This window comes from Plectropomus leopardus, chromosome 17, assembly GCF_026936395.1.
Source record: "Plectropomus leopardus strain MGB_pleo_1.0 chromosome 17, ASM2693639v1, whole genome shotgun sequence".
Taxonomy (NCBI): Eukaryota; Metazoa; Chordata; class Actinopteri; order Perciformes; family Serranidae; genus Plectropomus; species Plectropomus leopardus.
The window spans coordinates 6,410,001-6,437,493 of NC_142192.1; the positions used below are offsets into that span (position 1 = coordinate 6,410,001).

General features: G+C 38.4%; 2 protein-coding genes across 4 annotated transcripts in view; one reads left to right on the forward strand and one right to left on the reverse strand.

Moving 5' to 3' along the window:
* trappc9 (trafficking protein particle complex subunit 9) overlaps positions 1-27,493 on the reverse strand; it is a 250,147-nt gene that overhangs the window by 68,538 nt on the left and 154,116 nt on the right. For all 3 annotated transcript variants that reach the window (XM_042506370.2, XM_042506368.2, XM_042506369.2), the window contains 2 exons: positions 19,645-19,798; positions 10,548-10,638 (listed from right to left, as the gene is read on the reverse strand). In XM_042506370.2, the coding sequence (XP_042362304.1) occupies positions 10,548-10,638; positions 19,645-19,798 (245 nt within the window). The remainder of the gene's footprint in view (positions 1-10,547; positions 10,639-19,644; positions 19,799-27,493) is intronic.
* On the forward strand, positions 20,381-27,249 carry LOC148186594 (uncharacterized). The gene is made up of 7 exons (XM_088090734.1): positions 20,381-20,398; positions 23,962-24,517; positions 24,636-25,074; positions 25,193-25,298; positions 25,412-25,650; positions 25,747-25,905; positions 26,834-27,249. Exons 1-7 carry the CDS (start codon positions 20,381-20,383, stop codon positions 26,958-26,960), a joined length of 1,644 nt encoding a protein of 547 aa, XP_087946860.1. The 3' UTR covers positions 26,961-27,249.

Here is a 27,493-nt window from a genome sequence, read left to right on the forward strand (position 1 = left end):
CACAAATTTAAGCAAATCTGCACAACAGTAAGGGGGTGGTGTGGGGTGATAATGCATATGTTTGTGTGCTGGGGGAAATGGGATGCCTTTAGGTGTGATTATTTTTTTGTCAGTAGTTTCACTTAGTAGCAGCAAACACAAAGAATTGGCACTGAACGTTGGCCTTGGACATGAATCCTAAGTTGTTCAATATGATCCTGAGGCAATGTGCTGCATTTCCAGCGTTATAATTCACGAACGTACAGTAGGTATGGCATAGAGGTTGAAACTCAAAACGAACACAGTCTGGGCCCTTTACTGATCCTGCTCTTTGCTTCTGCCCTTAAACATTTGGCAACCTGACAAAACTACTTGGTAAGATTCTCTACAATTCCATCATTCAGGTCATTTTTACTGAAATCACAAGCACCAAAGAAGACTGTAATGCCGACAGAGTAAAAGAGAGAAATGCAAAAAAAAAGAGGTTTAATGAATTTGATTGTATTTCCATCTTTGCTGAGCGACAGTTTTATGTGAAAGGAAATAAAATCACGTCCTAATACAACACCTGTCCAAATATAAGCCTGTTGAGTTCAATGGTTCAAACAACTAATAGGAAAACAGTGCCTGAGCGTGACTGAATCTGTTTTTTTGGGTGTTCTACACTGCCTGTGTGAGCAGCGCCACTCAGGCACATCTCAGCTGCTTGTCAACCGCGACAATTCTCGAGAAACGGTGGTTTGGCAATTTTTTTCCGCGTGCCGTGCGTGTTTGTCAGCAGAAATAGACAGTGAAAATGGTGTTTTGATAATTATATTGACTCTATACCATGTTTTACTTAGTTTAAAAGTCTCTGTCCCAGAGATAAGGAAATACAAATATAATTGTTTTATTCCAACTTCTCTGTTTCATTTTCAAAATAAAAGCCCCCTGAAAAACTCTGTTAAAACAGAATCCCATTATCTGTTGACATATGGCATTTTATTGTGAAACATTTGCAGGACTGTGTTGCTGACAATGCAGTAGCTTGCATGACTTCATAAATGAGTGCTTAGCGTGAAACACGCTGCAGTTCGGCGAGGTTGCTGTTACACACTGCTTCTGTGTCCAATGTGAATCCGGCGTAAAGATATGGACATTTTGCCAAATTTCATCCATCCACCAATTATCAAAACTCTTTTACCTTTTAATCAATCAATTCATTTATCACTTGAAATCATATGAATACAATTTAAGTGAAAAGTAAGATCCTTCTACATGTGTAATATCTATAATATTATCTGTAATACCCTTTGCTGCGTCCTGCAGGGCTGGAGCTTATCTGAGCTGACACCGGACAAAAGGTGGGGTACACCATTGCACAGGTCGCCATTCCATATAGAACCATGGAAGCATATCTTAAATAAAAACATTGGTGAGCACAACGGACGATGAATGAGTTTGGCTTCCTCGGAGCTCGGTGGCAGACTGGACTGATGTCACTCTATAATAACTTTGGGCTTTAAGAAGGCTTACTACCGTCTCCCTCAGGCCCTATCACCGCTGTGCAGATAACTGCAGCAGAGCCCAGAGCTGATGTATGCTCCTACTGTAGATGTGACATATTACCAGTCACAGGTGCAGTCACAACACTTCTCTCTATTTCAGCCAATCACATCTTCCTTCCCATCCTATCTCTCAGATCAGCGGTTCTAATCATCATCACCACAACGGGACTTGGGCGTTAGGTGAGTCTGGGCTGTTTGGCAGCACCATTTGTCAAACCTGCAGCACTCACGGCAATTGGGCACCTGACAAAAGCTTAAAGGCATATTATTCTGAGCGGCATCCCTACGGATGTGTGTTGAAAAGCCACTGCCTGTGACTGCTCCAAATGTCCATCTGTGTGTGCGTAAAGTAGGAGGAGGTGCACGGGGTGGGGTGGGGTGGGGGGGGTGACGGTGTGAGCTGGTTCAGAAGTGCTGTCTTATTAAATTATCTCTCCGCCTTTTACAGCGAGGGCCCCCACCCCTTCTCTTTCCATCTCTCTCCTAGGCTAAACATTTGTCTTTCCATTCATGGGTGAATTTGTATTCCATTGAGATGGGTTCCTGGTGGCAGACTGATGGTGGGAGAGGGGGATCGGGGGGGGAGGGTGCAAAGTCCGCATTCGGTGCTTGCTGTTTTCCATCTCACTGCTTGGTTACAGCACTCAACAGGCAGGCAATAGTGAAAATCAAAGCCTGGCCCCAGCTGCTTAAATATGGCTTCTAATTAAAGCGGTTCATTGCAAGTGTTTGATTTTGCTCTGCATTGATCCCATAATATTCAAAAATATCCATCATTAGCATAACATTTCTCTTAGAGGCGGAAAAGGCATTTAAATATTGCATATATTTCTAAATCTTGTTGCATTTTTATGTACAGTAGATATTCTTAAATCTAAATATTCTACTGCCACCATTATACTTTATTTGTTCCAATATATTATAATGTGACGATTACTTTTTACTCACAGTCAGTTTTATTGCAGCGAACTGTTTACGACCTAATTTCCCCCAAGGGGATCATTAAAAATTTCACCCTCTTTAATCTTATCTCAAAAGTGTCAGGGCACTTCCTGTCTGTTACAAACCTCGCATTCTCCTTTAGCACGGTATCATAACCTGCCGTGATGGTGTCAACCCCTCAGAGAGCTCCGTCTGATTGGCCAGGTGACTGTTTATTTAGCAACACTCCATTAAGTTGACACAGCGACACCTATCACGAGGCGCACCACTTTGCCTTTAATCAAATTGACAGCTGAGGGGCTGTAATCAATGGGGCTATTTACATAATGCCAGGCTGCAAAAAAAAATAATAGTACCACCTGTTCTGGCATTAAAGCCAATGAGGGGGGAAGAGGGAATCTTCCAGCAACAGGGTGACACTGACATCCACATATGAAAGTGCAGGAAAAAATATTTCTTAGAGTGGAACAGAACATTATTTCAGTCTCTTGAGTCACCAAACACTGACTTTATTTAGAAACACTGCCTTCATACCACATTCAAAATATGTAGTTGCTGTTTTGAATAGTCAAGCTCTCTTTCATGCCTCTCGGGTGAAATCTTTTTTTTTTAATTTTTTTTTATGTAAATATTGATAGGGGTTTTTTTTACACAACTTTGTGTGACTCAAAAGCAAATGTTTCTCAGAAGACTTCCTGGTTAAATTAAAGTTAAATGATGAAATAAATGATAAATGTGTGAAAAGCATTTACATTTAGCCAATTTCTATCAAAAAACCCTATGAAACCTCATTTGACCCATAATGGGACATTCACTCTTATATGTACACATACACCCAATCATAAACTGATATAAAGTGCTGGAATAATGTGGAATGCCACTTTTTAAATTTGTGTTATCAATAAATGTTATAATTATTTTTGACAAATGTTCTTAGTGTAAAAAAAGAAAATCCCATTAACTGTATTAAAGATACTGTACGCTATGTACAAGTGGGGGGACATAACATTACAGCATTGTATCATAGTATTTATATGATATTATAGTATCAATACAGTGATGCCAAGTGTCAGTATTTTCTTATAGAAATTATTAATATAGCAAAAAAAGAAACTTTTTTGGTACTAAAATAATAAAATAATATACTTCGTCAGTCTACCAAATGTTGCTGAGTATTTTTTATGGCAGAGTCAGAGGAATTGGGAGAAAGTTTGTCAAAACAAAGACAAAGTTTTCCACTGGGTCAATTATTTGCAGTTGAAATTTAGATAACAAATCATAACATATCACAATATATGTTACACAAGTGCTTAAAATTGCAATATTATCAAATCCTGACTTCAGTATTTCTGTAATATTGTATCATGGGGCCTCTTGTGATTCCTGACTTTGGCTTTGACTATATCAAATTACAGGACTGAATGCTCATTTTCTATTATTTGCCCAGATTTGATCTTTCTGCCTAGACTGTTCAACATCATGATCGAAGTGACTCATATCTGACTTCAGATAGATTTCTGCCCTGAGACACTTGCATGAAATCACTAACATCACACACATGCATGTCGGAACAATAACCAAAAATCTCATAATTTTGAGAAACAGGCATTTGGGGAAAAAACAAATCAAAATGACATCATGGTGAAAATGCTCATCTCCCAAATGATTTGCTACAGAGGTTCGATGACAGTACTTTATGTGTTGAGGATGAGGGCAAGAAGACAAAGGAAAGCAAAAGCCAAAGCAGCTATTACTGGTAGTTCCAAGCGGCAACTTCCAGGGATGTAAAAAATGAAGCCACGTGGAAGTGCCAAAAACTGCAGTTCCACTAATGGCCACTAGAGGCTTGCTCCAAAAGTGAGTCAATCCCCATAGAGCCCCATGTTAATGTTTATATCAAAAATAAACATGTTTACACCCTGGTACAAAACAACAATTTTGATCTCTACAGCCAAACAAACACACATACTACATGCTCACTTCTGGCTCCAAAAATCTAAGATGGCGGACTAAATGCCCTACTTGAGGCCTCAATATAGCAGTCCACAAACCAATGGGTAACATTATGGTGACTATGACCATTATTTTCTGCAGTCTGTGATTAAAAAATAGGTATCAATATTTTACTGATTACAAGTTTGCATTATCTTTTGATGGATGACTCAGTTTGCTCACATCATAAATTGAGTATTTAATCTACAGTGTAGACCTTCCTGGTCACTTTGGTAACAGTCAATCAGACTTACTGCTATTGCTAAACAACATACTGTCTACTGCATACTTTATTAGAGAGGCAATAAGAAAAAACTGTTTTGAAAGGAGCTGAGAGAATATTTCCTGTGAAAAATGAGAGCTGATATTCACATCCTAATTTAGTGTGTTTTTTCTCGCAGCCAAACGCACTCAAACTTCCCTCCGAGTTCTCCAATTTTAAGGATGACAAGTGCCCCTTATGGTTTTTGGAAGCATGATACAGTTTTGTCACAGACAATTAAAGCAATCAGCCAGTAACCTTCTGAAAAACAATGATGGAGGAGCTCTGAGGCTGCACTGGTGACATTTAGACTGTTTGCAAAACTGTCTACACTTTTCAATCGCGTTATCAAACCCACGGTCAGCATGCACAGGTTAGCAGACTTCTCTTTACGGATCTGAGACAAAATGAAAACCACATAAACTCAAGAGAAAACTTTCAGAATTACTAATCCCTCAGAAAAAGAGGTACATATTTCAAAAAAAGCATAACAGCAGGCCTTTTGAAGAATTGCTCTGTGAAATCAAACAAACACAAGCTGAAAATAATGTTCAAGCTGTCCATATATCTGAGGAGAAAAAAAGTGCTGGAGGAGATAATATGCTCTCTAGACGGCGTACGGGGGGGAGAAAAAGCAAAAGCCACCCTCTCATCTTTGTTTTTACCACATAAACATAAAAGTAATCCGCTTTACATTCCAGCCCACTCAGTGAATTACAGCCATTCTCACAACCCCCAAAACTGAAATTCAGCAGAAACAAAAGGATGTGTTACTAATTAAAAAATACTTGCATTATTCATTTGTAATTACGTGGTGAGTTTCATCATATATGATCGGACATTATTGTGGCTCCGCTGATGTGACTCGCAGACTAATTCTGCCCCGAGGTACAATCATTTACTAATGGCCTCTGTTTGCTCCCCATTCAATAATTATAATGAGCTTGTAAACAAACACAAAGCTTTATAAGTGATTCTGGCACTTTCCGTGTTCTCCGTTTACTGAAACCTGTGTCATCAAATATTTATACGTTTCTATAGTAGAAACTCAAAAGGAGAAATCAGGGTTCTCTGGCCACACAGTTGGCTGAGTGCAGGCCAACATGTCCGAGTCTCTTTGCTTATACAGTAACTTTGCCTGAGGCAGCATCTATAAATAAATACTCACACTTATTTTTTTTGTATTTGTTGTGCTATTCAGTTGCTGTATTTTAGAATGTGCACACTCAACATTTTAAAGTCCGGGTGAAGCAAAAATATATATATATATTTTTTAATTTGTTCCACCACAGAAATCAGTGTCAGTCAGCCAAAACTGAATGATAAAAAAAAAAAAGTCAGTTATATTCAAAATTGTGGGAAAAAAAGCAGTAAAGTCAGGTCTAAAACATCCCCCCTTTTTTTCTGATAATTTTTCTTGCTTTTCTGATAAAGTTTCTTAACATTTTTTTCTGATTGGGATGTTCACAAGGTTCACGGCGAAAGCTAAATTTTCTGCATTCCTACTCAAAGCAAATGGACACTAATTTAAACTGGAACAACCACTAAATAAAGTAGTTTCATGATACGTATCAGTATTTCTTTGACACTGTTTGAAGCAGACAAATGGATCAGGTGATTTAAACCCATAAAAACACTGAATAAACACATTTTAAATCACAAATGAGTGTTTCTCCAATACTGCTTATCACAGAGGAGCTGCTAACAAAGGGTAAAAAAAAACAACAGAGATGACTAAATCTTGAGTTGGTGTTTGGTTTGTTGAAATATGGCAATCTCCATAAATGAGTACCTGCTCCCTATTGTAGATATTAACAATTCATTCTAGGGTAGCGAAAACACAATTCTTATTTTCAGGTGATTATACACTGTTGAAAATCATGCTTATTATGTTATAATCCATGTCTGCCGAAATATCCCCTTCAAAAATCCTTTAAATTTATAATTGTCCTTTTGTGTTTCTCAGATCTCATATATTTACTCTTTTAGAGACATTAAAAAGGTTTTGTTTAAACTCTAATAATGCCAATCAAATGCCATTAAATCTGAGACAAACCACTTACACTAGATTTTGATGCAAATGAATGAGATTTTAGGGTGCCAATTGGACACAATACATTTTCTTTGAAATTTGGAACAATACACTATCCTGTATGTATAGAATAAATGCATTTTTTTATATCAAACTCATCTGGTTTAAAAACAAAAACAAAGCAAAACTTAGATTTCACTCTTAATCTTCAACAAAGAGCCTTCCAGATAGCCGGGGCGATCACTCGGGTCAGCTGTTCCCATCCTGACTTGACCCATGCTCGGGTCATCTCAGTTGCTTGTCATGCTTCTTAAACCGCAAGTCGAGGAGGGCGCCCTGTGCTAAAGTGCTCTGATTGAAAGCCACATTGGAAGCAATTACAATTTTCTTCCACAGGCTGATGGTCCTCAAGAAATTTGCTATATATTTGGCAGCTGGATGCCAGTCGTGGAGAGGTGTGAAGCATTCCTGGATTAGCCAAAGAGCCATCAACAGAGCCAACAACACAAGTGGGCCTGTGCAGTATACATACGCTGGCATCTACCTCAATCAAATAAATGCAATATGACAACATGTAATTGTGTACTGCTCATGGATACAATTTTCAAAACGTGATTTTTAAGTCTTATGATCACAATAGGTTAAATAATCCATAGGGTGCAAATAAAGCGCAATGGCAGCTATGTTTTTAAAATTAAAAGGGTTGAAAAATTATTAAAAAGTCTCTACCAATGAGACTGAAACAGCACAAATAAGGCAGTGCTTGTTTAGTAAAAGGCTTTGGTCAAATGTCAGTAATTTAGTTTTACCTGGGAGTTAAAAGTTTTCATTTGAATAATTCTATCGCTTTCTGGAGGATAGAAGAGAAATGTTTGAGTGTATCAAAATGGGTATTATTGAGGATAAAATCACCATGAGATCTGCAAAAAATTCAAACAGCTTGTACTTTCTTATGAAAAGGTAAAGTGACTTGATTGTCAGAGGGGCAACGGGTGGAAAAAATGAATGATTAGCAGTTAAAGTAGTATTTTCTGGCATCTTATACTATGTTATTGAACAGAAATAAAAAAAGCAATATTGTACAGTCTCGATCATTAGTAGGGAAACAACACAAAGCTTTGGACATTAGCACAGCCATTAAACACAACTACAATCATTTTTTTAACAGGCAAGTTATATTCATCTACAGTATCTGTGCAAGTGTGAGGCTTACAGAGACACAAAGGCATTTAAAGCAACCGCTGGACTAACGATTTTAGACACAGGGGAAATGCTTGAACTATACCCGTAATTGAGCCTGTGATAGTCTTGGCAACCCTGATGAAGGCATCCTAATGGGCTGAGGCAAATTATCTGGCTCATAATCAGCAAGCCTGCAAAGGCCTAGACTGGAACTGCAAAACTACCTTTACAGAAATGAATAAATGAGGAGAAGTCCTGGTGGAGTTGTTCTACCTGGCCCCCTTAGAGGCAAGGTTATGGTAAAGATAATGAAAATGGGGACTAATTCATATCATGTCTAATTTAGTGGGTTCTAACATATTAGGTATAGAATTAATCAAATAAGGCCAAACTTTTCTTTGAATGTGAGTTTTGGTGCCACAATGACGGGCAATATGTGGTCTGCAACAGCTGGTAAGGCTTGTTGTTTATAGCTAATATGATTGCGAGATATGACTTTTGCTTTATGCTTTCATTACATGATTTTGCTGATGACTTGCGGCCACTACTCTGGGTGAGTCAACATTCAATGACAGTATAAAACAGACAATAAATCAGGTTGTTTTTATCATTTGTGAACAACCACAACTACGAGAGATCCTTCAGCACACAGTCATAAATGTGCACAAAAAAATAATAATAAAAAGTGTATATATACATATATATATATATATATATATATATATATATATATATATATATATATATATATATATATATATATATATATATATATATATATATGCTATGTGTATATATGCAATTCAAAGTTATTGCCACCAAACTAATTTGGTCTCAAATGTCTAGATTTCGTCTTAAGTATTAAGGCACTTAGGGCCCACACAGTAGTAAACATTTTCGCTGCCTCATTCAAAAGCCATAAAAAAATACTCCACTTTTATAATTTGGACTTTGTATTAGAAAACCGAACAGGGGCTAGTAGTTTTTCTTATACTCTCTTGACATGAAAAAACAAATCTAACTCCATACTTAATGCTTTGAAAGCTCAGCAAATTGGCACAATTTCAAAAACATGGAAAACGGGCAATGAGCAACTTGAGAAGAACTGACCCCCCAAAATGGCACACAGCAGCAAAAAAAAGTACAAGAAAATACCAAACAATTAGCTCCAAAAAGGAAAGTTAAAAAAATTACCTAGAAAAATTTTTTAAAAAGCAGGAAGTGAGGAAGGAAGTGACCTGATAAAGACAGACCAACGTGCTTTGGGTACAAAGATTTAAAAAGGCTGCTTGTGAAAGGAAATTATTAAAGTCTCAAAGGGTTAATAATGCATAGAAAAAGTAGAATTTAAAAAATAAAATAAATAGATGGAAAGACATGCTCCCCTGAAGTGAAGCCAAAACATCTTGATCGCCCCTAATCGCCCCCTCCATTATAGCAGGTCAGACATGAGAAAAAAAAAAGATCAAAGTACACTTCAATTTTTTTTTTTCCAAAACTGGTTCCTGTTTTTTTTTTTTTTTAAGTAGTTCTTATCACACTGATTTCAAGTGTTCAGTGTTCAAGTGTTCAGAACAAGGTGGCAGTGGCCGTATCCTGAATATGTTGGCTTTATCTTTGTGACATAGGAGGAAGTGGGGATGCATTGTCCATTTTTACATACACTCATTGGTAGGCGCCCTGAAAGGTGTGTGAGATCCGCTGTGGACCGATACAGGCGCACACACAGACAATAACAACCTCTGCGACTGTGTAGATAACACACATAATGTGGAATATCAATCCAAAGACAGTTATCTCAGACATCTTCACAACAGCTTTCCTCACAGAAGAGGTGCATCTCAAATGCCAAAAATCTATAAAAAAAAAAAAAAGCAGAGAATCCAGTGAAGTACCTGCCTTGATCCCTTCTCCCCACCTTTATCTCTGTCTCAATAGATTCCTACATTTCCATGCTTGATCTGCTGCGTGGCTTCATTTTGCAGATTGCATTCTCTTTGCGAAAGCAGAACAGCCCCAGCTGACTAATCAAAATGCTGGCAGTGCCCAAAGAGGGAGCAGGAATCTCAGAAAACAAACACCCGCAGTAAATCAAAAGTGATTTCAGAGGATGATCACAGATGGTGCGACCGAAGAGTGCTCCTACAAATTCTGCGCGTCCCGGGTGATTCACGCATTTCCCAAGCTGCTGTCTACACTTCTCCAAAATAGCCTGTAGCCCATTATGAATGCAAATAAAAAACATGGCTTGAGACCAGTTCTGGGGGTTTATGTGCTGACAGGTAAAGTGACGGCAATGAAACCACACAGATAACTGTGATTGGCAGGTAAACGTATGGAAAACATAATGGGAGTTCTAATTTAAAGAATAATATATGTGACACACAACAGTCACAGCAACACCATCAGAAACACTCACTCTAATTTCATATTTGCAAGTGTTCATTCAATAAGGATTTCATGGGAACAGATCTGCAAAAATTGCATGTGGAGTTCACAAGCTTTCAATCATGACGGTGGTGTAAGTGTGTGATCGCAGCTCATAATCTCATGCACACACACACACACACACACACACACACACGCGCAGGGTCACACATGAGAGACTCACCCCACTGCAAAGGAGCAAGCTGTAGGTGCTCCAGGACCAGCTGGTTGAGGACTCCTTCCACGCTGGCCTCTCCACGGCGCCGCAGGGACGGGTGGGCAAGGGTTAAGGGCAACATGAGAGAGAGGCTTGGTGCATTTCAAGTGTTAATCAACATGAGAAGCTCTGCTGTATGCATATATACATGAGTTACTTGCAACATGTATTGTGATTATAAAGGACTAAAACTGCAGAGGAAACAACTTAAAACTCAGGATTAGAGTTTGAAAGTCAGTTTTACTACTTTAGTTCACCAGTACTAATAAAAACAGTATTCCAAATCATAAATAAATAAATACGATATTAGACGCATACACTGCTTGTGAACTTTGGGCCAATACCAGCATTTTGAAAAACAATTTGCTTGATAGTTCATTTTTTGTGTGTATATTTACTTTTTGTTGTTATTCATTCCCCCTTTTGTGCCAAAAAAAAAATCTTCATTATAAAGGAATGTGCCTTTCATCACACTGTCTTTGAACAAGCACAAATTCAATCATGCAAATTAATGAAATAACCTTTAATATAACCTTTCACATTTTAAAAGAAAAATATATCATGCTTCAAACAAATATGCTTACTCTTTCTAATTTATCACGATTCCCTTTTTATTATCCATTTTGCATTGCTGTGAAAATATCAACAAATGTATCCCTCTTTTACGTGATTACATTTGAACACATCATGAGAACATTTTAATGTACCTTTATCCAATACTATTTTTATCAAATAGAGCTTGAAAGCATCATAATGTAACTCAACGCAACATCCGTGAGCTGTAAGCTCCGGCCACCAGCTAACAACAGCTAACATGAACCGGTTTTGTTTTCTAAAAAAATCATACAAAGTATAAAAAATGACACTTCAACTGCTTTTATTATATACAATTTAACTAAGTATTCCTCCTCTTGTTTTTTTCTGCCGTCCTTACTTTCTACACATTATTTCAGAGAAACCATTACATATTTTCCCCTTTGAATTATGTTTTTTTTCTTCTTTTTTCCTGATTGTTCTGGTTTACTTTCTCAAGTGATGAGTTTCAGCTCTGAGTAACCACACTGCATTTTGTTCTGAAAATGCACATTAGAGTTACCATTAAATTTGTGTGAATTGCAGAGGCAATCATCGGGCAATGAGCATTTGACATTTTAACCCCATTCTATGATACTTGCAGATAATATTAATGAGCCTGTACGGTGGTCATCTTGTGTACTTTTTCTCCCTGACAGTACGGGTTTGGCAATTCTGATGATGTACTGAATCCAGAAATATTGCAGAAATAACCTGTTTTTTTTTCTTTTTATCAGAATTATCACATTTATTAAAAAATCAAGTCAAGTTGAACATCAGCGGAGGAGACATCCCCGCTTTCCCCACAGCCAAGTCAATTAAGTTCACTACTTGCATCACAGTTGCTTATTTCCTAATTTTATTCGCAGAAATTCCTACACTCTTCTACAGGGAGATTAAAGGGCCAAATTGACTTTGTGTGTAAAAGATGCTTTAGCTGCTTATGCACTATATACTGAATGTGTGGATGCACACTCCTAAAACATTCAAACACCAATAAATAAATAAAGAAATAGCTGCAAATTAGTCATCAAGACATAGATAAAGAAATGTGCAAGACTGGTCAGCTATAATTAATTACAACTACAAAGAAACATAGCATTCATTTGGCTTACAAGTGTCAACACAATATTCAAAACAGGGAAATAAATCTCCCTACAAATGAACTGCTTTGTAATGGTGTAATGCATTCATTAGATGTCAGAGGTCCGTGTAGAGCATGTGTCAGTAACCTGACTATGATGACAGCATTAAACCGATCGTAGGGTAGGCTATACATACGCTGCATCAAAACAAATGTGGCTGTCAGAGAGCAATTACCCAGATAATGCGCGATGATAAGGACACAGCTGATCATTTACACAGCTGACATTTGGAATAATGGGTGAGACAAGCAGCGCTCAGAGCACCAAACCTGTGTCTATTAACCTTTGAGGGAGAGTACAGTATGCAGAGGCAGACAGAAAGAGAGAGAGAGAGAGAGAGAGAGAGAGAGAGAGAGAGAGAGAGGAGCCATCTACAGACAAAACACGCTGCGCCAAAAGATGCCTACTGTGCCGGCTGGATCGTTTCCAAACCCAAAAGTCTGACTCATAATGAATCACATGTCACAACATGCACCTGCATCTTATTAGAATGAACAATGGCGAACAAAGTAGTGTCTTTGATCACTTTAAGCATGGACGTGTAGCATATCTACCTAAAGGTTGCAGTGTTGGGTAACAGAAGCACCTAACAGCTGCAGCATGTCTTCATCAGAATGGTACTGTAGCATGATAATCAGCAGCCTGAGCATCTGATGTTCCATCCTCAGTGGACCCTCGCGCTTTCAAATGGCCATGTTACATAACACGAGGATGCTCATTACACAAACTGACCCACTGCGCAAAGAGCAGCCACTGTTTGATTCCTATATTGTATTATTCCACCAGTAGAGGACACACACAGAACACTACCAACTCTGCTATGACTGTCAGTTCAAACACAATTCAAAAGATTGAAAATGTTTCATCTGTTAGTGTGCTAAATATTAGCCACATAGTGATAACATTATGTGACTATTTCTTATAAGATAGATATGTTAACACAATATCGTACTGCACATTAGGGCAAACGGTGGCTAATGAATTGTCTTGGCAACTTTTGCATGAATTACATTCTAATGACTTTGGTGATCCCCAAACTTTTCATCTATGCAATTCAGCAAGTCATATTTCCATTTGCCAAGTTCTAAGCACCAAACTAAGATGGCATCGCAAGCATGATAACATGCTGATGTTAGCAAACAGCTCAAGGAACCACTGTGCTTAACCCTTTGAAATCTGGGCAAGTTATCTTGATTTATTTGAAAAGCATAGAAAGAAGGCAATGAGCAACTTAAGAAGAAATGACCCAAACGTGAGCAAGAAATTAGTCAAAAAAAATATATAATAATACCAGAAAATTAGCAAACAAACAGACAAACAAAAATGGGAAATGTTTAAAAAAAAAAAAAAAAAAAAGGAAAAACAAATAATACTATACTATACTATAAATACTATAATAATTCCGGATTTTTTGAAAATAGGTAATTATGATAATTATGGATGCTGTTTAGTTTTAAACATTTTCTTCAGCTTTTTAAAAAAACATTTTTTTTTCTCAATAATTAATATCTTGTGAATTGCAGAACAGTTCTTGCCAAGATGCTTACTGCCTTTTCCCCCCATGTGTTCGAAAGAATCAAACCGAATTGTTCAGGGTTCAACGGTTTTAGTATTTGTGAAAGGTATTTGAACTCAGCACAAGAAAAGTGATGATGAATCAGGTTTCTAAGGGTTAAGCATAACCTCAAAGAGAGGGGGTAAACTGTAGTTTTTTTTTCCCCAACCATATGTAACTTCATATTATTAGAAATACATAGCCTACTATGTTACCCATGAAGGAAACAACCCTCATAAACTTTTGCTTTGTGTGAAAGCCCTAAGAGGCAAGGCAAAAAAAATGTAGCCATTGATGGATATTATCTCCTATGTACAATATGTAGGAGATAACATCTCTCACACAGGAGATACATTGTTGGCTTAATAGGGCCTTTTTGAGAGTGAGAAAGCTGTGCAGAATGAAGCACTTAGTGCACGATAGAAAAAGCACTGAAAGTTCAGCCAAATGCAGCATAAACAAAAGGGTCAGTTAACTAACAAACATATTTATTAATTTATGACACAAAGGTCCACAGTAAAACATAGTGGAACTGGACAGTGGCCTGGCAGGTTGTCATACAGCTAAGAACCACCTGCCTGTCAGTGTTCCCACACACTCACATACGCAGTCTACTCAGAAAGTGAAAGAGAAAGAGAGACTGATTTATGTTTTCTGCACTAACGTTAACAATACAGCACCTTTATAAAATATTAGCCCATATATGCTATATAATTAGCCTAGAGCATGCATCTCAAATACCAGCATCCAAGCCAAGTTTTGCTTAGCTGCTGTTTCAGCACCATGGATAGCTCTGCTGTCCATAGTAGACACCTAAAAGAGATGCCTGCCAAGCTGCAGACCACTGCAAACTACCGTGTGAGTGGTTTTTAGCCACCAAACGTGGGTGTTTTTCATCGGCAGACATAACATCCCATACGAGACAATTTATTTAAAGTCTATAACTTTAAAGTTTTGACCAACATTGCCTGCAGTTTCTTTGGTTTTCACCTCACCTCTAAGGGCTTCTGTATTTTTGACAAAAACTGATGATAAATTGGTCTCACTATACCAATTCAGGCGCTCGGAGCATTTATCTGCCTTATAAGCACAATTTAAGTACAGCATTATGGGAAAAAAGGGGTCTTAGGTCTGATTTTCAGTCAATACATGTGGACATGGATCATAATGAGTCGTGTGAAAAGCGTAACTGTTCATTTGATGAGACCGACTAAAAAATAAACTTGGTAAACATCACTTGTGTGAAACAGTATCAAAGTCTCAGACTGAGCACTCCAAAAAAAAGGGAGCGCTCAGTCCAACTTCCAGGTGCAGTGTATCACTTATATTTGTATGCAGCAAGCGTCAAGTCCATTCCTTTAAAACTGCTACAGCAGTGAGCAATAATGGAAACAATGTGTTGATGATTAGCATGCTTGTCCACCCACTAAACTTATTGTCAACAATCATTCAGAGTTTGGCACTTTTCCGTTTGTTGCCCAGAATTCTTTTACGTCTCGCACCATAGTTCTTCCTGGCAAAAGAAAATAGATAATTTTTGCTTACACTAATTCAAAACGTCTTTACAGCTTTATGAAATACCTCCAAAGTGTTGCTTGGCGTGTTGGTGCATTCCTGCTATGGGCTGACGGACTGGCTTTAATATTTTTTAGCTATTTTTTGTGATCAATGTTAGCAATTTGGTGCTTACTTTTACGATATATGAGCAACTTTTCAGTCATAATGCATATAGTAAAGCATAAAGAGTGGGCAGGTGGTTCAAGAAATGGCAAGCCTTGACAGTTGAGATTACCCTTAGAACAAAAAAATAGTGCTGCCTGAGGAGTACTGCTGAGAACAGTGCCTTGAAGGTGATCTATGCAATTTTAAAACAAATCCTACAGCATATCAGTGTCCACTGAAGTCAATCTATATTTGAAGTAACACGCTGTCACTTCTGGCTGGCCGCAATATCCTAGACAAACTGTAATCTAGATGTACTATGCTGGCTGAGACAGCTTTACAAGGAGTTACAATAATAACTAACTTTGAAGTGGATATTAGTGCTGGTTAAGAGAGCTACTGAAACACAAATTAACTTCCACACTGTATTCTAGGGATGATTCATGAACTTGGCAATGACCTCCTCAAGGGGAAGACACGCATTATAGATGTCCTCCTTTATTTCTTTGAATTTTTCTCAGTGGCTCTACTGTATATGGCAGAATCTTTCCCTATGACTGAATCCCTACAACCAAACACCATAAACAACACAGGAATAATCTTGTAGAGAACTCGTAAATTAAAGTGACTGTTTTTTTTTGCTCAGGGCCAAGTGAGCGCTTCGAAGTGTGACACGCACCGCAATCAAATCTTTTATTACTCTCATTCTTTCATGTTGTAAAAGGGGAAAATCCACCCTGAAGCAGAATTTACATTGTGCTAGTCCAAGGATGTGAGACAGCTGAGTCACTATCCTTACACACAGAGAACTCTCCCTGTGCAGGAAATGATAGCATCAAGATTCAGCTGGATAACATCATGTGACAATTTTGGTGTTGGTCTTTTCACACTGAATGAATGAGTGAGTTAAGATAAGCTATGTTTGAGATATTCCAGCAAATTATTTGTTTTTTAAACACACAGAAACCTCCAGAGCAGAAAAATTAAGCCAACATGAAAGTGCCAAAAACTGCAGTTTCTTGAATAGCTACTTGTAAACAAGTCAATGCCCAAAGTTCCTGGTTTTATATGGCCAACTTTACAGCAGAAATTAACACATTTGCAGGCTATTTTGGTCTCTATAGCTAATTTACTAATTTGTGACAACTGTACAGGGGGCGGATTTTTATACAACTCACCCATTTAAATGTAATTGAGGCCTAATGTTATGCAATAAAAATGGTGTGGTTACTTTGTGTGACGGGTAGATGCCGTCCCTTAAGAAGTCACTAACCTAGCGTTGGTTAGTAACGTTACCATGGCATTAACCCAGATTTACAGTTTATAGACATAGCCACAGCTGGTACTATCTTAGTGTTTCTGTTCATAGAAGTTAATTGTAAAATTTTGGCCTCCTTAAGTCTTGTTCAGTGTTTGATTGTACTAGAAGGGAGTCAGATGTTTTGATAAGTACAAGTTTTAAAATTGTTTTATTTTTTGCTTGAAAACAAATAAGTGTTAGCATTAGCATCTGAGTCCAAGACAAATTTTCCTACAGTGACAATAAGGTATGTTGTATCGTATCGTATCATATCGTATGGTGTCCTTTCCTATCCTATCATCACACTTAACCATTGCTGTAAATGAATTGTTCCAACAAAACTAGCAGCTTTTATTAGTATTATTGCCTCCCTTTAGTCCAATTATGGTCATTTCTGGCTCTGGAAGATCAAATATGGCCCAAGTACAACCTAAGGCTACAAAACAGGAGGCAACAAACCAAACGTGATTGCAACATTTATTATTTTATAAAGTCTATAATTTGATCAAGGGGCTTCAAATGTCACACTGTTCATTTCTGGTTCAATTTTTGAAAGTTCTAAGTTATGTATTTATGGCTGCTCAGCTCCTAAATGTTTCTTTTTGTTTGTTTTTTTCCCTACAGCCAAGAAAAATCACAGTAGCTCTTTTACTGTCTACTGAGCAGCTACAGGATCTCTCTGTTAATGACGTTAACTTGCTCGAGCCTGTCTAAATGCTGTTCATCTTCAAAAGGAACATGTTTATATTCACAAATTGCACTCATAACACATGTTCTAAATTGCATAAAATGATCAAACAGACTGTTTCAGGCTCAGTTTTTCTACAGTGGAAGTACTATCAGACTTGCTGCTGGGAATATATTTGTATGTCATTTTCTTTCTTCATCCCTGCCTACACACTGCCAAATTACTTGTACATAAAACAATGCACATAATGATGGAGGTGTTTACGCCTTCATAAAAAAGGGAAAATATAATGGCAACTTCAGAAGCTCAGAGATTGGATTCATCATTAATTGTACACCATGCTCACCAAAAATCTGACAGGCGGTTCTTAAATCTCTGAATATGTGCGCGACAACTGCAAACTGATGATTTATGGGCTGATACAAAGCACTGTATGCATGATGACTGCAGCTCTTTTCAACAGCAGAAACTCTTCCAGGAACCCAGACGCCTTTTATGGCACTTATGGACTTTATCTGCATTTTAACTGGTTAAAATTCTGGTATGTCAGCCTTAGCTGTGTAATCTAAGTAGTCCCTCATCCTGAGGAGGTGCTTCCAGAATATCAGAGTGGAGTCTTCAGTGTTGAAAGTCACTCACTAGTCAAAGTAAACCCTTTAGTCAGCTACACGTAGTGCACAACCCTTCAATCAGATTGCAAGCAAACCCTGGATGTCACTAATCGAATAGCACATTGTCGTACACATATGTAGACATAAGCCTCTGTGTGTGAGATGGCATTTGAAGCTCTGTAAAATTAATAGAAAGTGGACTTTAACTCAGATTATTTTCACAAAATCCAACCATTTTAAGACATGTAGCCCATTTTACAAAATCATCTTATAAGAACCCTATTGTTTCTAATCACCTTTTCCACTTTGGCATGTCTCTTTTCTGACATTGATTCATGGCCTTGCAGTAAAAAATGTGTCCTTTCTTCAAATACCCCCCAAAAAAAATCTCAAACAAGGACACTGCTCTCTAGTGTTTACATTTATCGAATATTCAAAGTTCGTAAAAGTAGTGAAACATGGGCAAGAATAAGTTCCTTTGAAACAATATTAAGAAGACATACTTACAACTAGTTATAACATTTTATAACATTGATTCAGTCTTTTAGTTTAATTTCAGATATTCCTTAATTCTGAGACTATTTGGTTAAAAAACCCTGTATAAGACTCAGTTTAGAATTGTAAGTGTCATGGCTTCCAAGGTTTTATCCCCATTACTTAAGACACATCCTAAGAAGTGGGAAAAGATAAGATACATGGATAACCCAGTGAAACTGTTGGTGATGATACCTATCATATAACTGAATGCGTCTCACTGTTTCTAAAACTACAAGTTTTCCATTTTTGTGCGCCTATGTATATTGGCCAATAGGTGAGAGAGAGAGAGAGAAAAAGTTTTATGACACAGTGTAGGGTCTCTCCTAACAACCCTTCAGGATGTAAATACGAATCCAGCTTGCATATATGTTACAATCTATGCCTCTACATTCTTTTTTCCCTCAAGGCAGGGGATGGTGACCATGAACATGTACATGACACGCAAGACAACAGAGTACAAAGGACTAGAGACAAAGAGTTGTCTCCCCAAGAGAAAGCAAGCCGCAGAGGGTAGCGTGCTGTCAGAGATTACCTTTGATGGACCACAAAGCTTGCCCACAGATCAGGACTTATGGGAAAATGTAGTGCATTGATGCAAGTATGTGGCACAGTTACACACCCATGCATACACACACTAAGACATCACTTCACAGTGTCACAGCAGCAAGAGCTTTGCCATACGCTTTCCCATCTGTCAGTGCAGGCGAACAAGTTCCCTGCTAGCCAGAGGGCCTCCAGATGTAGGATCCAGATGCCCTGTATCACTGATCTGACTGTCAACAAACAACAACATTCAACAAACACAGTGCATAATTTTGTTGGCTAACTTTTTGGGGGGGATTATGATCTGTTAATTGGTTCAACAAAGACTAAGGACACTCAATTATGAATGTACACTATTACCATCTTTGGCTACTGTCTTTCAAGCAATGCCTGGCTAAGGCTGGTTTCTGTTATATAACTCTACCACACATGCAGCAACAGGAAGGATATGATGCTCCAACAGATGCCCAGCTTGCTGTTGATCTGGCAGCCCTGGGCATGCTGTCGCTCCTCCTCCAGCTGTTTGGGGTTTGTGAAGCGAGCTGTCTCCTGGTCCGGCTGTGGCAGACTCTCAAAGTCAAACTTGTCAACCTGGATGGCCATCCTGCAACAGGAAATAGGACAACCACTTAAAGATAAAAGTTTCCGCAGTAAAATGAAATTGAGAATGACATAATAGTTACGTGTCATTTGAAACTTTAAAAATAAGTTCATAGAGGTTCAAATGACTTGACTCAGATTTAAGGAAGTTGAGTTGCTTATTAGTATTATTTATAGTCAGCATTTAGCTTTGGTAATTTATGTGTGTTTACAAAAAGTTGAAATATTTAGTATAGCTCTTCAAGTAATGATTGTTTCCATTGTGGATAAACTAATGATGGGAGCCCACCACTAATTGCCTGAGCCAGAGGCAACAACTTCTGATCTTTTTTTTTTTTTTTTTTTACCTACAACCATTTAGTTCACATTAACATTAAACAGGGGAAAAAACCTTTATATTCAACTAAAAATACTATTTATCCCTGAGGAGCAATTTCTAGGTGGAGGCATAGTAAAAGAAACATGTAACAGGACATGAGTACAAAACACAAATGGCACACGATCATTTGTTACCAGCTGGCCACTATATTCCCATGGAAACAAAGAGGCCAGGCTCACATTATGTACCTAACAGTGTTGGTCGAGCATGGAGTGGTCCATTCTGGTAGCTGTAGGTTTTCTACCTCTTGAGCAAAAGCAAATGCCACAGCACTTTTTCTTTGTTTGTCTGGTTGGGTATTGCAGTTTCAAAAGTATTTTCATCTTTTTACTGCATTAACAGCCTAGTCTTATGAAACAACCATCTTTCCAGCAGGGAAAAGCAGTTTGCTTCTGTAAAGAAATATGTATTCAGGGAAGAGCAATGACTGGAAAATTAGTTCACCGACTTCTACTAAAACCAGACTTAATTTAAAAAACACTTAAATACTCTAGTATAATGCTCACCTAAGTTCTGCACAAGAAAAAGCTGAATCAGTGATACTAAAAATATGTTTTGGTGAACGACATATTTATGCATTTACATAATTCTACCTTAATAGATCACAGCACAGTGGTCTATGCTCATCTTCATCTTCCCTACAGAATATTTTTCCAAAGCCGGCTGCTTTGTGTGGTTTGGCAAGAGTTAAATTATTCATCAAGACTGAACAAACACCCTCGGGTCCAAGCACCCCCCTCTCCTATATTGCGGGTATGTTATTTATTTACAAGAGCGATGGTGTTCATCGCCCGAGGTAATGTCAAGTGTCACATCCAGGATTAAAGTCTTGTTGTACCAAACTAAGCTGAGACCACACATGTGCCCAAAAAATGACCCCAAAGCCAAGAAATACTGTAGCCTACCCACACGGCATCCAGGCCCTCCATTAAAAAATGGAAATACCAGTCAGATCTGATGTTTCTCTGCCTGCACTAATCTCCATAAAGTACAAAGACAGATAATAAAAAGCCAGACTAGACTAAAGGAGTTTTGGGTCAATATGACCCTCCTGACAATCAGAGGAAAAATCTGATCTGGGATCTTGGTCGGTGCTGATGTTTGGCCCACATTATCTGGTAATGTGAGAGATTTACAAATCCATTCTTAAACCTCCAGAACTGTAAAAAGCTTCATTGGAGCTGCTCTGATAATATCAAACATGTTTATTGTCAAGATATAAAATCTGGATGTTTATGAGCATGTCAGTACTTTTACAATAGCCAATCAGATCGAGACAAGTCTATAAGGAGGTCCTGGAGCAGCTGATGTGTTGCAAAGCAACAATTAAGATTTAGCCCTTGTGGCTAACATTTATTTGCATAATGTTGACAGATATTACAACTGTTGAAATATCACCTCCAGTTTACACTGAAAAAATGACACATCAAATGTACCGATCTCCCCAACTATCTCATGCAGACACATTTAACCTTCCCATTTATTTTTCTCCCTGCATATGGGCCATTCTGCATGACAAGTACTTTTACTTTGGGTACACTGATACTTTGGATACTTTTACTTAATTAAAATTCTGAAAGCAGGCCTTGGAGCCAAGTATTTTTACACTGTGGTATATAGGCAAAAACTCTAATAATCATTATTGTGCAATGTTTCAGCACTAGACCATCGAACATTCATCAGGGTTTGCCTGATGAAGGTCTGGTACCACAACGTGCATTAAAAAAATATATTTTTGCAAGTTAGACAGTGTGCAGGCGTTTTTTACTCTTAGCTGTGTTCTGCTCGCCCCTCTCCTATGCACCTGTTGAAAATAGATATGTGAAGTTTTCTTTTGCTCTACTCGGTGGTGTTACAAAATAAACTTAAGTAAAAGATTAGAATAACTTCTTCCACCACTGGTACTTCCCATCTTCCTACTGTATACATGCAGGCCCACCTAAAATATAGACAAATCGGGGAAGAACCAGTAGTAATTCAGTCACCATTACTGTGGTGGCATCTCCCTACAATGCATACACATTTAAATGCATTTAAAGCTGTCCTAGGAAGTGTATCATTTTCTACTTTTACTTTCTATCCCTCCAGACCCCCATCACATGTCTGGGCCAGGTGATTAAGCCCGTGGCGTCAGAATCTCGCTACAGCCAAAGTTGGTAATCCTGTTTTGTATTATCAAGATTTGATCCACAATCCAACAAAATTTGAGAAAGTACTGAAGAGTCATATCAGTGAATTACTTCAAGCCATCTATGTGTGTGAAAAGCCAACAGGAAGTCAGTTGGCTCAGGCAGAGTAAGTTTCTATTGTGCATCCTGTCTACTGGCTTGGTTAGAGATGGGCTGTAGGGTCCTGGCGAATTATTATTGCAAGTAATCTAAAATCAGGCTTACAGGCCATGTAGTTAACACCTTACTTTTTTTTTAGTTTTAGTAGATGGATGTATCAAGCTGTGTAGAGAAAGTGAGAGTTTATTTGAGAGAATATATGCAGATGTGAGAGTTCGGTGAAAAGTTGAGACTGTTTGTACGAGGATTGGCCCTTTCCTTGTATTTGACTGTCCAAAAGAAAACTAGCTTTCACATAAATTAAGGACATTGATTAAGGTGTTTTTGATCATGCTTTAAATAATTGTTCAAAAACAAACAAGTCACAGAATGTTGAATTAGTATGTGATGCCACTGGTGATGTCATTGGAATGTTCAATGGAATGTGTTCTTGGGTACATCAGAGAGAGGGCTATAGTTCCAGTTAGACAGGTGATCTTCCACTTCGAGAGACTTCGAAAGACTTTGAGAGCATTCGAGATACTTCGACTTTGACAGAGAACAGTTTGGCTCCGTTGTTTTGTGACTAATCAGTTGCACTTTTCTGATAGTCATGGATTTTTGTGAAAAACTTAACACCTTAATGAAATGGTGGAAAAGAGATCCGAGCTTTGATGAAGACGGACATGTAAGTAAACAACTCTATCCTTCTTCACTTGCAATATAAATAGGTAGATAAATTAAGGTTTAGTTTTTGTGTCATGTAAAAATATGCCCAGGCTAAATGACACTGAAAATTGGTAGCATATTTATGCTACACACTAAAGAAATTATCAAATTAGAAAGCCTCAAATGTTACAATATTACTTTTTAAATTTTGTGTTGATATGTTAAATAAAGATTTAAGAGTAACTAGTAATTTTAACCTATTAAACTTCAAAAGTAACATTCCCAACACTGTTTACAGTATTGTATAGTACAGTGACGCAATGCAATGCAATGCAAAACACTGTATCATATTTGTTGAGTAAAAGACACTTTGAATTGAATCACAATGTTTATTTAAAGTAACTTCTGGGTAGAAAACCCCTGGAGTTGCTGGTGTAAAGTAGAGAAAATATTCAAATATAGTGTACACTAACACTGACATAGTTTTTTTAGGTGTCTAATATGTATTGCTGTTGCCCTGCCCACAGCAGTTTATTGCTTTGCTTCTGTGCTGGTAGATTTGTTTTATCAAAGATTATCACAATGCAACAAAATACATAAAATAAGCACAGCAGAAATGTCAGATAGGCTGGACCAGAGTGTTTAACTATATATCTTTAAAGATTAAAGATTACAGTTAAGGCTAAAAATGAAATAAAACAGAAACGGAAATAAAGCAGTTGAAATAGACTGTAATGTCACAGTTGCAATATATATATATATATATATATACATATATATATATATATATATATATATAACAGATTCAACTTTGTGAATATCCCCTATTGACTCAATTTTGTGTTTTCACAGCCACCAGAGAGCTACAGTGGAGAACGTGGCTCCAGCAGTCAGTCCAGGATTCTGGACTTTGAGAGAGCTGAAAGGGCTGCACTTCTTCAAAATGCAGAGAGGCTGTGCGCCTCACAGAAAGCCCACAGCGATGCTGTCCTACAAAGACTAGGATTCTCCACCCAGCAGGATACCCTGCCCTCACCTCAGCCCCCAGCTTCTCCCAGAGGGAGACCTGAATCCTCTTCAAGAGGAAGGAGGCTGAGGCCCATTTTGGAGGAGAGTAACAGGGGTAAAACGTCAAATGCCAACCAGGCGTTCTTGGAAGACGACCCCTTCTTTGATGCGAAGCTTCAACTGGGCAGTCAGATGGCAGTATTTGCTTGTAGACTGGCTAAGCTAACCGGCCAAGACAGGAGCCTGAGTCCTGATTCCAGTATTGGCTCTACAGATGCCACCACTCCCACTGAGCTGAGGGACATTTCTCACATCAGATATTTCACCCCAACTCCTCCTCCAGAAGCAACCAGGAGACCATCCCGTCTCCCAGTGACGTCTCTCAAATTTGGGGGAGCAGGTATGTCATTACTATGAGTGACGACTCTCTTTATGGGCACTTGAATGGAAATATTTAAAGATGTAATTAGATTGGAAATTATTTAACTAATCATGACTTTTGTTATCAATTTGAACAGACAAGGAGGTGGCTGATGGATGCAAGCTCCAGACAGCTACAACCAAAGTGGAGGAACTTTATGAGACACTGGAGAAGTTCCAACTCATTAACCGTCCTTCATCTCAAGCACCCAAGGTGCCAGCACCTCCACCTAAAGCTTCCCTGCCCAACAAAAGAGGACATCAACGCCGGACCCTGAAAGAGACATCCATGGTTCCAGCTCCTCCACCTAATGCTGCCCCACCCAACAAAAAAGGCCCTCAACGTGGCACCCTGGATGACACTCCTAAGGTTCCTGCTCCACCACCTAAAGCTGCCATACCCAAAAAGAAAGGACCTCGTCGAGGGGCAAAAGTCCGTCCCCAAAAGGGCATCAAAGAGCAGGAGAACCTACAGCCTCTGGCCAACCCTTCAGAGAGCCTGTCTCTCTGCTTCAAGCAGCTTGACTCAGATGATTGGTAAGATGTCAACACTAAGAAGTGTCGACATTAATGTTAACTATTAAAGCCAGCAAGATCACAACAGTCTGTTGTCCCTGAAACAATGACTAACAGTTGATTTTTGTCATCTAAACAGGGAGAAGAAACTCAATGGACTAAAATCCATTCGAGCTCTGACACAACACCATCCAGAGATACTCAAGTCCAAGCTGCATGAGGTCTGCCTGGTCGTGGCAGAAGAGGTATGGTCCATGTTTTCCTCTTTGTGTTGCATGCACTTGTCATTTGCTTATTTGTCCATGTATCTGTACTGTATATGCAGAATTATTGACCAGTGTTCTTTTTGACTATCTAGGTGAATAACCTTCGCTCTGCTGTGGCCTGTGCCGCCATGGAAACAGTGGCAGCACTCCACGTTCACCTGGGAAAGACCATGGACCCTGAGGCTGAGCGGACAGGCCGCGCCCTGTTGCTGAAGCTGGCACAAACAACGAATGCCTTCATCCATCAGCAGGCTAACCAAGCCTTGGATGCGCTGGTGGAGGGTTGCAGCCCTGGACGGATCATAAGTGCTCTCCTAAATGCGGGGCTTAAGTAAGATGAGAGGATTTGATCAGAATTTTGTAAGAAGAGCAGTAACATGGATAGTATATAAAATGTCAATGTTCTCCTGTTTATGTCTTTCTTTAGCCACCGTTGCGCTGCAGTGAGGGGAAGCACAGCACAGCACCTCCATCAACTGGCCGGCATCATTGGGGAAGACCAGATCCTGATGGCAGGGAAGACATTCTCAGAGCGTTTTCTTACTGCTGTTGGTATAATGGCAGTGGATGGTGCACCAGAAGTCAGGTACATTATCTAGTTTTGTATGATCTTATTTAAGTAATATTACATGAGAGGGTGGGCTTTAACATTATTTGAGCACGACAGTGATGTGGTCAGGACAAAGGCGCTTGCGCTGAGGTCCAAAAGCATTACTAAAGTGCTCAAATGACAGTAAAGCACACCTTCAAGTGTAATACTGCAATTATACAACTATTACCAGCCAAAGAAAAGTAGAATCAAAATGTATTCATGTTTTGGGGCAATTAGCTCTAAAAAAAAAAACAAAAAAAAAACATTTTCCTAATTTCATTTTCATTTCCAATACATATCAGATTGCATGTATCTCCAATACATGCAATCTGATAAATTACTGGAAACTAATCGGTCACGTCAGTAGAATCCTTTATGTAATGAAACCTAGTTTACCACTCCAGATAGTGGTAAACGATAAACTACTAGTGGTGCTTTTTAGTTTGAAGTGAAGTTTGATGTTTTATGGTCATACATGCAAGTGTCATTTTTTGTCAGTGTTTATATTGTGTGTTCAGAACATAGTGGTTTATGCTAGTTATTATCTTTGTGTTAGTTTGTAGTTTACAGCATTAGTGAGTTGGCTGTTACTTGTCATTTGGTCAGCTGTGTTTTCACACTAAATTTCCAAATTCATTGATATAGTGACACTGATATTCATTTATACTGATCCAAAATACTCCTTGTCCCCTCCCTAAAATAGTATATGATTTCTTTGAGAGCAGTGATTAAGAAATAGCCTAAGTAAGTATTTTTTTTTCTTCTTTAGTGATGAGGAAAGCGTGCTATATTGTAGGTTTGAGCACATGCTAAATGTCTTTTGGACTAACTAGATTGCTTGGTCGGAACTACTTGTTGTACAATTTATGTTCAATCTTATTAAGAACCTTAAAACTAAATTGCTAAACGTATTTCTGTACAGGCACTATGGACAGCAGATGCTCAAGGGACTTGCCCACCAAAAAGAGTTCCTGGCCCTCTGGGATAAAGTCATCCCTGTAAAAGACAGGCGTCCCCTGCAGAAGATCTTGCAGAAGATGAGGCACTGAAGGTGGTGGTGGCGGGACAACATCTATTTGGACTGGCATGGTGGTGCAGGGGTTAGCTCTGTCACCTCACGGTTTGGCATAAGAACCCGCCAATCATTTGAGCCTTTCCGTGTGGAGTTTGCACGTTCTCCCCATGCCAGTGTGGGTTTTCCCCGGGCACTCCGGTTTCCTCCCACAGTCCCAAAGACATGCATATTAGGTGAATTGGAGACTCTAAATTGCCCAGTGATTCGGATTATAAATTATTCATTTGAATAATGAATAATAATAATAATAAAATGTAACAAAATCCCCCCCTAAAATTCAGCAGTCTTAATTGTCTTGATTGATGTTTAATTAACTGTTCATTAGAAATGTATTATGGTTATTTATTATAACAGCAGTCATTATGTAGAATTTGCTTTGCTGGTTTTCTGAGTTGTGTTCACGGTAAACCACAATCCTAAGGTTACTATGTTGCACTAATAATTACCTGAAAAGAGGGACACATTTTGATGGTCATTACTTTCAGAAAGACTTATTTGTCGTAATGA

Excerpts from the sequence above, each read along its gene's own strand:
- LOC148186594 (XM_088090734.1), top strand. Across the intron at positions 25,651-25,746 it reads CTCCTAAATGCGGGGCTTAA|CCACCGTTGCGCTGCAGTGA; the intron begins GTAAGATGAGAG and ends GTCTTTCTTTAG. Across the intron at positions 25,906-26,833 it reads GATGGTGCACCAGAAGTCAG|GCACTATGGACAGCAGATGC; the intron begins GTACATTATCTA and ends ATTTCTGTACAG.